Source organism: Corylus avellana, chromosome 7, assembly GCF_965113065.1.
Source record: "Corylus avellana chromosome 7, dhCorAvel1.hap1.2, whole genome shotgun sequence".
Classification (NCBI taxonomy): domain Eukaryota; kingdom Viridiplantae; phylum Streptophyta; class Magnoliopsida; order Fagales; family Betulaceae; genus Corylus; species Corylus avellana.
The window spans coordinates 23,372,475-23,387,778 of record NC_142496.1 but is presented as its reverse complement, the minus strand read 5'-3'; the positions used below and the strand labels follow the sequence as shown (position 1 = coordinate 23,387,778).

The following is a 15,304-nucleotide window of genomic DNA, read 5'->3' as shown; positions in this document are numbered from 1 at the left end:
TAGTAGGATTGATTCTTGGTTATCCAAGCATCTTTCTTTTGAAGGTCGTCTCCAGCTTCTCTCTTCAGTGCTTTATGGCATTCAAGTTTATTGGATTTCCATTTTCATCTTGCCTAAAAAGGTTATAATATTGGTGCTATTGAGCAAAAATTCATTAGGTTTTTAGGGAATGATAAGGCTGATCCACTACAAAAACTTTGTTGTTTAGTTACAGTAGTTTAGTAACGTGTCACTAGGGTTAACACGTTACTAAATGTTAGTAACATATATATAGTAACATATATATAGTAACGTGTCTGGCGTGTTAGGAATTTGGATGTTGCTAAATCCAGTTTAGTAACGTTTCAAGACTGACACGTTACTAAGTAGTAACGTGTCAGTTTCGACATGTTACTAAGTATTAGTAACTTAGTAACGTGTCAAAAAACTGACACGTTACAACTTTTTGTAATGTGTCAGTTTTTGACACGTTACTAAGTATTAGTAACGTGTCGAAACTGACACGTTACTATTTAGTAACGTGTCAGTCTTGAAACGTTACTAACGTTTAGTAACATGTCAAAAACTGACACGCTACTAAATAGTAACGTGTCATTTTTTGACACGTTACAAAATTGTAACGTGTCAGTATTGACACGTTACTATTTCGTGCATAAATTTTTTTTTGAAATATCTTTGTACTCCTAAGACGGAAGGGGATTTAGGTATTAAGAAGTCTGAAGTTTATCATGAGGCACATTTTCTGATAGCTAATTGGAAGTGTCATATTAGTAAAGTGAGATAAAAGTATGATATTGTATAGCATTACTCCTGTTTTAGAGCATGTGATTCTCACATGCATTACTCCTATCTTAGAGTAAGTGATTTGGTTTGAGGCCTCTCGGCATGACTTTGGCTCTAGAGTTTGAAAGGCGAAACAACCCATTCAATTAAAGTTTTCGAGTTTAAACCTTGTTTCCGTCATTCATATTTCATTTTCATTAAATATTTTAGGTGTTGAACCCCATTTATGAAAATAGAGTTTGAATCTATACATGAGAATAACATTACAATATAAATTAAATAATTAAATATATCTATTTCTATTAACTTAAACTTTTAAAATAAATGATAGTTTAATGCAACAAACATTTTCCCATCCTCTTTAGATAGGCTATGTGAGAAGGCCACCCGAACAAACAAAGAGCTCATACGAGCAAAAGGTCTACCCCATGCCAAGCCTCCCCCAAAGAAAAAAGGATAAAAAAAAGAAAAAGAAAAAAAAGAAAAGTAAAATAGGGTCAAAGAGGGCCAAATTTGGCCATATTTTTAAAATTTTTCGCCCTATTCTTAATTTTTTTGGGCCATACCCATTAAGTTTTTTTTTTTTTTTTTGCCTTTACTTTCAAATGCCCACTTTTTTAGCCTTTACGGTAGTCTTTAGTTCATAACAAAACAACCGAAATATTTTTTTAATAAAAAAAAATTCTAAACGACTAAAAATAAAATTGGTTGGCCCCTCCCATAATATTTTTTGGTTCCGTCCCTGTCTACTCAAATCGAGAACCTTCTCTGATCACAATCCCCTATTATTGTTTTGCCACACCTCTTTCTGAATAACGATCACCAACAATTTGACCATCACATCTTAAATAGCTCAAATGGAACCAGGGGCGGAATCAGGATTTTGAGTGTGGGGGGGCGATTTTTTTTTTTTAATTAAAAGGGTAGGCCGGAGAGACTAATTGTGGTTATCCCACTTGGACGTAACCATAATAGTACCTACCGAATATATAGATACATATGGTAAGTTATAATTTCATAATAAATCACAAGTCATTTTTGTTAAAATTTTATTATAGTTCTTATTACCACTAACAAGTGAAAGAATGCCAAATAAATTAATGAATCCAAACCCATCAAATATTTAAGTTAATTAACAACAATGAAAGCTAAAAACAAAACTTGTATAATTTTTCTACATCAAAATACAATAAATACTTATTCAAAATCTTAATCTTATACATTTCAAAAACACAAAAACATAAATTATTAGCAATATAAACTAAGCACACTCTATAGGATTTAAGAAAAATGGTATGTTCGAGTGTGAATTGTTTCTCCTAACAAAATATCTTGAAGCTTCTAACAACAATACTATCAACACTGCTCCAAAAAAATGCGGCAAATCTGCTCCCAACAACAATACTGCTCCAAAGGACCAAAACAATGCTACAAATTTGCAATAATAAAGATAAGTCATCAAATGTTAATTTTAATATGAATTATGATCAAATCTCAAATTAGATTAATATTTAGGAACTAAGCCACACGTGATAGTATGATACAGCCCACACCCACAAAGCTAATATTTATTTATTTATTTTTTTCTAATTCACCAAGCCACTAACACACCCACCGACCCACTTGGCCACTTTAAGTTCTATTCCACGCAGTCCACCTAGGAAGTAGGCTAGTAGCAAAGAATCTTTAAAACAATGCAATGCAACTAAGCTACAAAACAAAGGATTGAAAGAACCTTCAAGACGTCCTTCAAAAAATCAAAATGAGATGAGACGAATAGCCTGCACGCAACTCTTTGTTGAGAAATGAGATCAACAACAAGACTTTTCACTTCTCAGATGAACTGCAAGACACAGGTGACAGGACACAACAAATCACGGCCTACCGGTAAGACTTTTCTAGTCTAAGAGAGATAGAGTCTGGTCCGAGAGAGAGAGAGAGAGAGTTTGAGAGAAAGATAACTGAGAAAGTCTTCGAGTATAGTGTGAGAGAGAAAAAGTTTAAGAGAAAGAGAAAGTATTGCTGCAGATAAACACAATGGAGTAAAAAATTAATTTGGGGGATAAATTTCTAAATTTAGAGGGACAAATTTCTAAATTTAAAGAGCAAATATATAAAACATACCTACTTTAATGAAAATTTCAAAAACTTTGGAGGGGCATTTGTCCCCCCACAGTTGTAAGTAGTTCCGCCCCTGTATGTAAGGTATATGTCCGAATAGGAAGTGAGACAATCTAATATGAAGTAGTTTTAATATATGCTGCTCAAATTGTCGGATATCCCCGGTCTCTTTCTTTGAGCTCATGTTTTAAGCAGGAATCCGAATCTCATTCAAACGTGCATGCATGTATGAAGTAGTTGAATTTAGGGGATTCATTGTCACTCATATAGATATTCGAGGGTTTGGGGAAATTCCAACAAACAGGCCAAGAGTGAAGCCACGTGTGTTGGAAAATATGCAGTCCCACGTGAAGCAACATGGGAGGAATATAAGCCGTAGACGATGATGAAATCACAAGATTTTATCAACACGTGAAGTGATTGGTGATGGAAGCATGGAACCAGGTGAGCTCTCGACAGTCGAGTCCGTGTCAGAGAAGTTGCCGGCATGAGTGACACTTGCACGTGCCACTCTCTATGTTTTATCACATTTGCCTCGCTCAACCCTACACTTCTTTTTTAAGTGCTCAATGATGTGGCCATTGCCCATTGGCTAGATTTCTAGTTTATTTCTCGTTACTCTATTTCCTTACCTTTTATGTTAAGTCTTTGTATAATTCAATTTTTACAAGATATCATGTAATTATCTTTTATTAAAATTAGACTACCTACCTCAAAAATAAATAAAAAATTGACCGCCAACGAGATATGCAAGAGAGAAAAGAGGTTAGAAAAGTTTGTTAGGGTTGGAATCGGCGAGACAACTCTAACATTCAAGTCAATCGATGAAGGTTATTGAGAATTTCAATAGTCTTATTAGTAGGGCCAATAAGTTCCTTCTTTTCCTATATATAAGTTGTTGTCCTTTGTCCTTTGTTTATAGGATTTTAATGACTCCCATCAATCACTTGGATTGATGTGAATATTCTCTCCCTAAATGTATTGCATGGTGTGGATACGAGATTAACTAAGCTGGCAAAGTGAATGTTCATTTGTTGGTTGTTACATTTTGGTGAGAGTGCGCTTAGATCCTTATTAACTGTTTTAGGTTGTGGGCCATCAAGCTCGTAGGTTGTTTAGGGCTTTGAGTCATTGGGCTTATTGGGTCTTTTAGTGGGTGAGCCCCGAAAGACCGTTAGGCCTTTGTGTAGCTCCTCAATTCTCTTGAACGATGTGTCGATAACTAAGCCCATTATATTAAAGAAGTTATTTTCATTTTGTTTATTCATAATACGGACTTAAAAAAATAAATAAATTCACATAATATATATATAAAGAAAGGACATATTATTGTTTCTATTTTTTATTTAGTTTTTCTTATTTATTCTTATCATTAATAGCATCTGCATCTTTGTATATGTTCCCGAGAGAGGTGACCGTTATCATCTTCTGTGAGACTCTGAGTACTGGTACAAAAACTAACAACCCAGAGAGCTTTAGCTCTAGCAGATCATTCACAAATGGAGATATCAAGAACAAGACAAGGAGGAGCAGAGGGAAGACACGCGCATCAATACAATGGAAAGCCCCATGTTGCAGCAGAATGTGGGACGACGCCGTTTCCGACATGTTCATCCTCTGCCTCCGCATCATTGGTTCAGCAAAGGCGGCGCTGGGCCAACATGCCACCCGAGCTGCTTCATGACATAATCCAACGCGTGGAAGCGAGCGAGACCTCCTGGCCTGCCCGCAGGGATGTTGTCGCCTGTGCGCTGGTTTGCCGGTCGTGGAGGAAGATCACCAAGGAGATCGTCAAGACTCCCGAGCAATGTGGGTCCCTCACCTTTCCTATTTCTCTCAAGCAGGTAAACTTTCTTCTTCTTCTTCTTGTATTCTACTCTACTCTGTATATACCCACTAAATTTCTGTTTTCTTGTATATATATATAGCCGGGCCCAAGAGACGCTCCAATCCAGTGCTTTATCAGGAGGGAAAGGGCGACCTCAAGCTATAACCTTTATCTTGGTCTGAGCCCTGGTAAACTACTCCTATGGGTGTCTGAATTGTTTTATTGTTGAGGACTTGAAATGGGTGTCTGAATCTTTGAATCTTGCTTAGCAAATCAGTCTCTAGGGATATGAGTAAATTTGACAATGATTTGAGTTTATGTTAAAAGTAAGAATGCTTGGAATTAAATTTTATAGAGCTTAAAATTGATTTGAATTTATTCAAATGGAATCTAGTCCTACTTATGGTAATCTAATCACCATTAATGATAATAGAGTTTATCCTTTGTCATATACTTTCCAACAGCTTCAACCTCTGACACATGCTTCACCTTTTCGTTTTACTTGATTTACAGCTGTGTCTGGGGATATGAGTAAATTGTTGTTGGCAGCAAGAAAGATGAGAAGGGCAACAAGTACAGATTTTGTAATATCCTTGGTCGCAGATGATTTCTCTCGAGCAAGCAATACTTATGTTGGAAAGCTGAGGTAGGCTTTACCTTTCCTTTGCTGTGCTGCTGCTTTATTCTTCTTCTGCAATGCAAATTGATCAGCCAATGATGAACAGGTCTAACTTCTTAGGAACCAAGTTTACCGTTTATGACAGTCAGCCTCGACAGGACACATCAATCCAATCAAATTGCAAGTCGCATAGAAGAATCCACCCAAAACAGTCATCTCCAAGGGCATCTGTTTGTAACAACAGTGTGGCCACCATTTCTTATGAGCTCAACGTTTTCCGTACCAGAGGTCCCCGGAGAATGCAATGCGCCATGCACTCAATCCCCATCTCTGCAATTCAAGAACAGGGCATTGCCCCTACTCCAATGGACTTCACAAATTTCCATGGTGAGCAATGCTCTTCCTTTTCAATTTCAAAAGAAAAAAAAAAAACCAATTACATAAAAGCTTAAGTTAATAGATAAATTTAATCATTTAATTTATATTTTAACAGACTCGACACCGAGCACAAGCGATCCGCTGGTTTTGAAAAACAAAGCTCCCAGATGGCATCAGCAGCTGCAGTGTTGGTGCCTAAATTTCAAAGGACGTGTTACAGTGGCCTCTGTGAAGAATTTCCTGCTGGTGGCAGCTGCAGAGCCTTACCAATATGTTTCAGCGGCAGAACAAGATAAAGTAATTCTACAATTTGGTAAAATTGGGAAAGACATTTTTACTATGGATTACCGCTATCCTCTCTCTGCCTTCCAAGCCTTTGCAATCTGCTTGAGCAGCTTTGATACTAAACCGGCTTGTGAATGAGTTCCCACTTTTTTTTTTCTTCACTGTGGCCTATTAATTATCATGCTAGTCTTCCCTGAAAGTTAATTGTAAATATTGTTTCTAAAGGAAGAACACTACTCTATGTGTTGGAATATTTAGCCGTAGAAAGGTAGCTCTATGTCTCTGTCCCCAAACATGTAACTTGATCACTTTTAGGGAATGGTATTTCTGAAATTGCATTATAGGCCGTTTGTTTTGGGGTAAAAATATTGGCTATTCTCTGCTGGTTGTTTACAACCCGAAAATCATTTGGAAAACCTTTTTAGAGTTTGGCTCGCATGGAAAATCTTCAAATATTTATGGGGTAACTTTATTTTAAACCTTTGAATTATCACACGATTTGAGAAGTTTTCAAACTTCAAAACTTCTCAATTTGGACATTTTAACTTTCAATTGCAGTCAATTTAAACTCATCTGTCAAATTTAACAGTTAACTTTCCTGATTTACCCCTAAAAAGACCAAAATATCCATGATTTTTTTTAATCTTATTTATTTTTTATTTTTTAATTTGAAATTAAGGGTAAATTTAAAATTTTATAAAAAAAAATTAGGGGTATAAAAACGTCATTGTCTAACTTTTAACATTTAAAATCTGACGGATGAATTCAAATTGATTGCAATTGAAAGTTCAAAGGTCCAAATTGAGAGGTTTTAAAGTTTGAAAGCTTCTCAAATCGCGTGATAATTCAAGGGTGTAAAGTGAAATTACCCCAATATTTATTATGTTTTTGTATAATCATATTAACCTATATAAAAATCTTCGTTGAACCCACAAACTTTCAAACTAAATCACTTGGAGGAAGCTAGAAACACCCAGCCACAGACACAGAGAGAGAGAGAGATTCATGTACAGGTTCTGAGCAAAGTGCTTGGCAAAATGACGAAATGCTCCTGAGACACAGAAACTCCACCCCCCCCCCCCAGAAAAACAAAAAACAAAAAAGCCTTTCGAGACAAGGGAAGGTGGAGAATATTTTTCTTGAGGGGATAACAGTGTCTCCCTCGGACAAAACTAAAGCTGAGAGAGATAGAGAGAGAGAGAGGTGGTGTGGACTGTGGAGGAGCTGATGGATATTATAGAAAATGCCGACCACTTTTGTGGTTTGCCACAGCCTCGGTCATCCAAAATTCCCACCTAGTCTTATATATATAAAACCAATTCTTGACCACCGCCACCCATTTTGCTTTTGTTGGTTCAATTAATATGAATCTCGAAGCAACACTCTGATGTTTTTAAGGTGATATCATATGATATGCCATAGAGGAACTCAAAGCACCATTTGACCCTGATAAGATGAGGCCCATCATGTTTTGATTCTGCATCAATCTTTTCTTATAGTTTTGAGACTCAAAGGGTGGCAATGGTGTAGTCAGATCCTTCCCCAATCGAGTGCGAGCCCCATCATATATGTCCTTTTTTTTTTTCTATTTTATTAATCAATAAAAGAACAAAGACACAAGGAGAGGGTGAAGGACCCCTACAAAGACCCATACAGCCAGAACAATGCCTTAACAATACATTATAACAAAAGAAAAAGAATAATAGGCCAAATAAATTATTGGGTCCAATGGCTTTTTGACATGTAGGGGCCAAGAAAGGGTTTGTCAAAAATGACGGTTTTTTAGACCGTTCAGAAGATGGGTTATCTGGAGAAACTCTTACTGCGACGACAAAAAAACTTGATAACCATAACAGAAAAGATTGCATTGAGATCAACTGACCACTTCAATGTTCAACGATAGAGGTGCCCTGCAATTGATGCTCAAGGGACATTGGATTTGAATCTTAAAACAATCTTCCTAGGCAAAAAGGGGTATCGTCTAGAAAGAGGAGAGTTGAGAAACTGTTACGTGAAACTAAAATAGAAGGCAACACCAACACAAGTGTGATACACAAGCATTGGAGGGGAGCCCACTGTTGAGTATGTAAACATTGTGACCATGAGGGTAGCAGGGGCGGAACGACCTTAGCCCTTGAGGGGTCCCTAGCCCCCCAAGGCCTAAGGTGGTCCCCAAAAAAAAAAACAATTTTTTCAACAAAAAAAAAAAAAAATTTATAAAATAGACCTTAAAATTATTTTTGCCCCCCCAAATATTTTTTTTAACAAATTTTGCCCCCAAACTAGAACTTTTAGTTCCGCCCCTAGAGAGTAGCCTATATATAATATATTACTTTTTGATGATGTCGAACTTCTTTAAGACAGGGTCACTTCATTATCCACCATTCTCAAGTAAATCCTAGATATACGACTCTATTTGCAAGAACCGTGTATCGGTTGAGTGAAGACTTGAACAACCGATCTCGTTATTATTATTAGCCCATGCCTCACTTTTCTACCTATTATACCTTTTCAAAAATTATTCTCCTTGTTCATGTCAAATTTTAGGTGAAATCCACATGACTATCTATTTCAGACCTATCATAACCGATTCATATAAAATTAACCAAGTTTGATTCACAAGCCCAACTCAAAATATGAACGTCCCAAAGAAATCAGGCAAACATGACAAAAAGTAAAAGAAAAAGAAAAAAGAAAAGAATACATGGGAAGCAAGCTTTCCACATTATGTAAACCTGTAGAAGCAACGTGACAGAGAGGTTAAACATCTAAGAGAAAATATAGCCCCCTTCCTTAAACACACTCTTTCAAGAAAAGAACTAACAAAAAAGGGATTTTCTCAGGAGATTAGGGCAAGATATTCTTGTGTCATTTCTTTGAAATGCCTTGCATGGATGAGTTACATATAGCTTTGCCTTTGCCCAACATATTAGGACAGCTAATTCCAACTGGTTCCCCCCATCTTTCCTTCTCTGCAGCCAAGGTATGTTAACCATGTCACCTTGTATTGTCTTGTTTCATTCTCTTTGAATTCAACTTCAAAACATCTTGTTGAATTAGAACCTGTAACGGCGATTTCTCCCATGAGGGTATTGATCTCATGCGAGACAACACAAATATCTCCCATAACCTATGATCACCATGAGAAATCTGGAATGCAAGGGTACACACTATCATAACATGATCACCCATCACTCACTTTTATTAATCCCTCCCAATCCAACCACCCTTTGAGATAGTAATAACAATAGAAGTACTTGATGTTCCATCCTTCTTCTATGTCATCTAATTTCTATCAGCCAAGCAAAAAGGCCAATTGGCAACAAATTAACATCATTTTCGATGAACAGAGAGTTGAAAAATGCAAGGACTTGTCAGAGCAGTGCGATCGTGCCAGGAAACACTCAAGGCTGCAACTTTGCTACACTTTCATGGGGGGGAATCAAGTAAAGCTGTAAAGATATATTCACTTCTGGGACTCGTCAACTCCTCTAGATCTCGAGCCGTGCAGCTCAAAGGGTTGGAGAATGTTTCAGTGGCAGAGGTGCTCATGACAAAGGGAGGAGAAAAGACTGGTTCCTGGCTATGGTGTCGCGCTGATGATGCCGTCATTGATGCAGTAAAACATGTCTGTCTCAATAACATTTCTCTAGTGTGAAAAAAAACTTGCTTTCTCATTTGACTTTAAATGCATTAATGTACAAATACTCGTATCTTGATGTCACAGATGGCTGAAAATAATATTGGGTCATTGGTGGTACTATCGCCAGGAGATGAACATCCTGCAGGAATCATCACCGAGAGAGGTAAATTATTTAACATGAGAAAAGAAATGTCAAAATTCTCTGAAATTCGTTGCCCAAATTGCATGCAATTCAAGTAGCCTCATAAAAAAGGGATCATGTCCTTTCTATGGGAGTTGCCTGAATTGCGTGCAATTCGAGCCGCACGTAATTCAGGCAACCTCATTAAAAGGGCAGGTGAGCCTTGCTTTCCAAGCTACTACCCTCAACTGGCAAGTCTTGCGCCTATCCTCTCTATTGAAGCTGTTTGAATTACATGCAATTTAAACAGCGAATTTTAGGGGATTCTGATTCAGAAAATGAGGTTAATTCAAGACTAAATACATTACAAACTTGGGACTCTCTCCTGACACAACGCCTGAAATTGTTTTACTCTGATTATTGTTCATGGTGGAACGAACGAGCAAGCAGACTACACAAGGAAAATAATCGCACAGGGAAGATCACCAATGTACACGAAAGTAGCAGAAATTATGACTGATAAGGTTATTTCAAGCTTTCCTTTTGGTATTTAATCTCCATGGAACACTAGAATCAGTAGTCTCAAATGTTTTACCTTCAGCAGGACAAACTAATAACGGTGACATCCGATACCAACATTCTTCAAGCAATGCAGCTTATGACAGGTGATAGTGAATTAGTGATGCAGACAATCGAATACGGAAAAATTTGAAAAGGGAATTAATGGGAGTTCTTGATGTTTGCAGAAAATCGAATACGGCATGTTCCAGTCATAGATGGGAGGATAGTTGGCATGATCTCCATTGTAGACGTTGTAAGAGCAGTAGTGGAACAGCAAAGTGGAGAACTGAAGCAACTGAACGAGTTCATTAGAGGAGATTACTATTAGAATCCAAGGAAACTGTATATTTGACAGCATAGCGATGCACTGATACTACTGCAAATTTAGATGCTGTGAAGAATTGATTTTAAACTGTCCAGCTAACATGTAACCCTAAAAAAGAAAAATTTCTGTACGACATCTCAACCAGGTCGTATGAATCGAGATGTTGGGTTCATTTGTCAACTTTTCAGAGGGTGTCTTTTGCTTTTAAATTGTAACGTGATATAAATGTGAAAGTAACTTTTAAGTATTTTAAGTTTTGAGTTGTTTGTTAATGCTTTTACTTTTTTGCTAAAAAGCAAAATACTATCCTAAAAAGCGTTACAAAATGAAAAACGGAAGAAAACGCCAACCTCTATCAACTGATATGATCTATTATTGTATTGTAGTCCTAAAAAACAAGGGGATGGAAAACAAAAATGCATAACACCATTTGGGCACTGGAACCATGGCAAAACTAACAATTGAAATATGCTGAGATGATGAGTTGTTTGAGAGCTTAAACTCAAACCCATTATGGATTACATCTGCTGGCAATGCAGTGTGGCATGGACTCCTATCGGACTAGAGGACAATCTCATTGTTGATCTGATGCAACCAAAGAAGTGAGAAGGAAAAAAAAAGAAGTGAGAAGGAAAAAAAAAAAGAAGTGAGAAGCAGTCCCAAAATGCCAACAAACTATCTCATTGTACGTCTCTTGGGGAATACAGCTTGAGATCCCATCAGAGCCACCTTAAGTCGCCCTGACGCAGAAAAACCCTGGGCCTCCATTAGCCCATGGACCCTTATAGCATCCTGCACAAACCCACCAGCTATAAGCCCTTTTATAATCCTCTCAAACTCATCCGGTTGCAGTTGGTCTTTCTTAGACTCCAGAACACCCAGAGCTTGAAGCGCCTTTTTCTCTACTCCAGCCATCGAGTACATTTCGCAAAGGCTAACATGAACCTTCAAAGGAGGGGCCTCACCCTGCTCAGCAATCTTGCCCAATACCTGCTCAGCCTCATTAACCAGCTGCATCTTAGCTAACCAATCCACAAGAACAGTATAAGTAGCAACTCCAGGCACGAAGCCGTCCTTCTCAAGCTGCAACAAAAGATTTAGGGCCGTATCCAATAAATTCTTCTTCTCGTATGCTGCAATCATGCTAGCAGTGCACCTGTCATCAGGCCTGAAACCAACTCTTATCATGTAGTCAAAGTTGACCCTTGCCTGATCAGGGTCGCCTGATTGCCCATATGCCTCAACAAGCAATGTACACGACTCCAAACTTGGCTGGAAACCTGCAAATTGCATAGTGGTTGCAATTCGTCCTGCTCCACCAACATCCCCACGTAGAGCAAACGATCGAAGCAATGCCATGTAAATTTCCTGTGTGGGATTGAGGTCTCTTGCCTCCATCTCTCTCATCAGTGACTCACCCAACTTGGGTTGGCCAGCATTTACATATGCCATGATCATCAAGTTGTAAACCTTTATGTCTGGTTGGAAACCCTGGCTCCTCAAACTTTCAAACGCCTCTTTTGCACGGTCAAGATTGCCTGCATTGCAGTACATGTGAACCAAAACTGTGGCAGTTAACATATCAGGCACTATACCATTTTCATTCATCTTCTTGAGAATTCTCTCGGCATCTTCTAAACGGTTCTCTTTGGCATGGGCATCAATAAGCTTCGAGTAGTCACGGATGTTTGTTTGGAAAGACTCTTCAGCCAGTACAAGTTCTGTTACCTACAAAACAAATCATTTGAAATCAACCAAATGAACCAACAGACAGAAGTCACACATATGCATTGCAAAAAAAAAAAAAAAAAAAAAAGAGCCCAAGTTAAATAAAAGCATTTGGCTCAGGTAAGATTAGCAATTGTTCTCTCAAGTTAGTGAAATGTTCATCATTAGCATATATTGATTTCCGCTTGACATCTGAATCTTGTTTCCAATGCAATGAATTTACATGCTTCTATGGATCCATTGCTTCAAATTCTTCTCATACTAATAATTAATAAGAATGTAAGATGACACCAAATAAATGATCCAATTATTCTGGACAAATTATTTGCTAATTCTATGAGAAGCAGCTTGATTAACAACCAATTGCTTCAAGTACATAACTCTCTTAACATTTATCTGTACATTTCCCCACTTATTACAAGAACCAAAATGCCCAACAACCATGGAAAGTACATTTATTTTTGTGAAGCAAAGACAAAAGACTCACTGGGCTCCCGGCATTTTAACATAAGCAAAAGGAACCGCAAACACACCAAATATAACAAAATATAAACAGGAGCACATAATACGACCCTCTCAGAAAACAGAGTATGAAGAATTTTCCAAGCCAACATTTCAAGTCTCATTCATCTGGAAGAAGTTTGTACATTATAAACTCAACAAATAAAACTTAGAAACAGAAATATATATCCTAGAAACCATCTTCCCACTCACAGTGATACAAAGAGGCAAGACACTACATCCATACTGTATAGTCATCCAAGTGCCTTTTTCTCCATCTGCAACGCCATTGGAGTCAATCCCTCCAACAAGCACAATGAGATTAGAGTTGATGGTGTGTGTCATATGTTTGAGTGGAAGAGAAGGGAAACAATCATGTTGACTAGAAGCTAGTGATGATGGAAGTTAATAAGCAAGCTTCAGTAAACAGAGTTCACCAAATTATGGATATACAGTCAATATTTAACTACTTATCAAAAATATATATATTTAACATCAACATCTTGAGAGTTATTTGAAAGATTAATATAGATGTGCATTTTATAAGCTTTGAAAGATATCACAAGAATTATTATTTTCTTTACACCATTTAAATTCTAGCATGGAAAAACCAAAAAGAATGATTTAAAGAAACTGATATTGCCAATAGTGAAACAATATGCTTAGAAGGAAAATAATATGGTGTACCTTAAAATATAAACGAATATTCTGCTCTTTCAATCTGTCCAGCAATGTGATCCAGTCAATCCTGCCTGGTTGAAGAAGTTCTACCCACTCAGCCAACACCGGAGACGGGTCATCCTCCTCATTCAATGAAAGAATTCTCTCAGTTACCAATTTGCATTTCCCAGATATTGGCTTTGGTTCCTGAGGCCAAATGAGCTCTCCTCTCTCATGAATTTTATCAGCCACCTCAGCCCACTTTGGATCAGAGAGGTCAAGACCATAAATCTTGTACCTTATCTTCCCTTGTCTCTTAGGAAGAGTAACAACATTAGGCTTCTCCTCAGCCACAAAAGCCTCAGTATCCATCATTTCAGCTTGCTTTCCCCCTGCTTTCTCCTCTTTTTCTTGGGCTCGCGCTTCTTCTTTCATGCGCACCAAACCGTCATAAAACTCATGTTCCTCCATTTTTTCACGAGCCCATTTAAATCTAAGCTCTCTCAGCATATCCCCACAAATGCCAATTTCACCAGCAAACCTGCACATTTCCTTGACTTCTTCAGATTGCAAGAACCCCTTCATCTTTTCCTTCTGCTTCTCCTTTTTCATATCATCCAAAACCTTATTACTCACTTCCCAAACTGTTTTCCACAAATCCTCACTAAAATCCTGTGAAGGAGTGGCCACTGCAGCACCAAGCATCTGCTCAAGACCACCCGTTTCCATCTCGTATGCAACTTTCCCAACAATGATCAAAAGCATTCCATCAATTGTCTGCTTATCACAGTCTGGATAAACTTGAGAGAGCTTCCCACGCATTATCCAGACGAACCGGGACAAGAACTCATTCATGGTCCCATCCTCCTCGGATTCCTCAGAATAGAGTTTGGGTTCACCAACCGAGTTGCTCATTTTAGTTCCACTGGTACAGTGGATGTATCTACTGAAGCAAGGATCGGGTTTTGGGCAATTAGGGTTTTGGAGAGGTTTATTGCCATGAATGTTTGGTGAGTGAAATGGAGGAGATATTGGGTCAGTAATGGTGGCAACATCTCTGTAAATACAGTGATGGTATGGAGATGGTAGTTTTCCATTGACTCTTGATAGATTATTGATTGTTTGCCTACAAACTAACTGCCTCAAGTTCATGTTTCACAGAGAAAGAAAAATTCTCAACGATCAAAAGCAAAGTTTCAACACCAACAAATGTACTACACCCACAGAGACTTAGCAGCTGACATGTGATAATTACAACTTGCAAGCCCAAATGCCTGGGGACAAGAAATTATAGAAAAAAAAATTAGAAAATTAAAACTGATGACCAATGAGAATGCGTAACAATTACCCTAGAAAAGAAACCCATTTTCCAGCATTTTCCCTTCACTTTCCCGGGAACCAATCACACCCAGCATCGAGTTTGTAGAGACGAAAGAAACAGAGGACAAGAAAGAGATGCGAAAGAAGCCAAGACTAGAGCTTTACCTGCAGCGACGACCGTGGATAGCCGGCAAGCCCTGGACGGACAGCCAAGATTTGAGAGCTGAGTGTAGGGGGGAGTGCGGAGGGCCAGAGCTAGGGCTTCTTCTTAGTAGAATTGTTGTTTTTTATACGTAAATGCCATTATAGCGCTGTCAAAATGTTTTCTATTTTCAAAAACCCTGATGTTCTTGTGCTTCCAGGACTAGAACCTTAGCAGTTAGCACACTCGCGTGATGGAAGAATTTAGGAAAAATGGTTTTTTTTTTTTT

At 37.9% G+C, this 15,304-nt stretch overlaps 3 protein-coding genes across 3 annotated transcripts; 2 read left to right on the top strand and 1 right to left on the bottom strand.

Moving 5' to 3' along the window:
* Positions 1-4,349: 4,349 nt before the first annotated feature.
* Positions 4,350-6,203, top strand: LOC132184792 (tubby-like F-box protein 5). Its single transcript, XM_059598552.2, has 5 exons — positions 4,350-4,748; positions 4,833-4,920; positions 5,246-5,378; positions 5,458-5,738; positions 5,845-6,203. Exons 1-5 carry the CDS (start codon positions 4,404-4,406, stop codon positions 6,150-6,152), a joined length of 1,155 nt encoding a protein of 384 aa, XP_059454535.2. The 5' UTR covers positions 4,350-4,403; the 3' UTR covers positions 6,153-6,203.
* A 2,715-nt stretch (positions 6,204-8,918) lies between these two features.
* Positions 8,919-10,800, top strand: LOC132185751 (CBS domain-containing protein CBSX3, mitochondrial-like). The gene is made up of 6 exons (XM_059599526.2): positions 8,919-8,997; positions 9,365-9,642; positions 9,742-9,820; positions 10,229-10,302; positions 10,383-10,443; positions 10,525-10,800. The coding sequence occupies exons 2-6, from the start codon at positions 9,376-9,378 to the stop codon at positions 10,665-10,667; spliced, it is 624 nt and encodes a 207-aa protein (XP_059455509.1). The 5' UTR covers positions 8,919-8,997; positions 9,365-9,375; the 3' UTR covers positions 10,668-10,800.
* A 315-nt stretch (positions 10,801-11,115) lies between these two features.
* Positions 11,116-15,223, bottom strand: NFD5 (pentatricopeptide (PPR) repeat-containing protein). Its single transcript, XM_059598554.2, has 3 exons — positions 15,039-15,223; positions 13,581-14,827; positions 11,116-12,392 (listed from the first exon to the last, which is right to left on the bottom strand). Exons 2-3 carry the CDS (start codon positions 14,703-14,705, stop codon positions 11,340-11,342), a joined length of 2,178 nt encoding a protein of 725 aa, XP_059454537.1. The 5' UTR covers positions 14,706-14,827; positions 15,039-15,223; the 3' UTR covers positions 11,116-11,339.
* Positions 15,224-15,304: the final 81 nt, after the last annotated feature.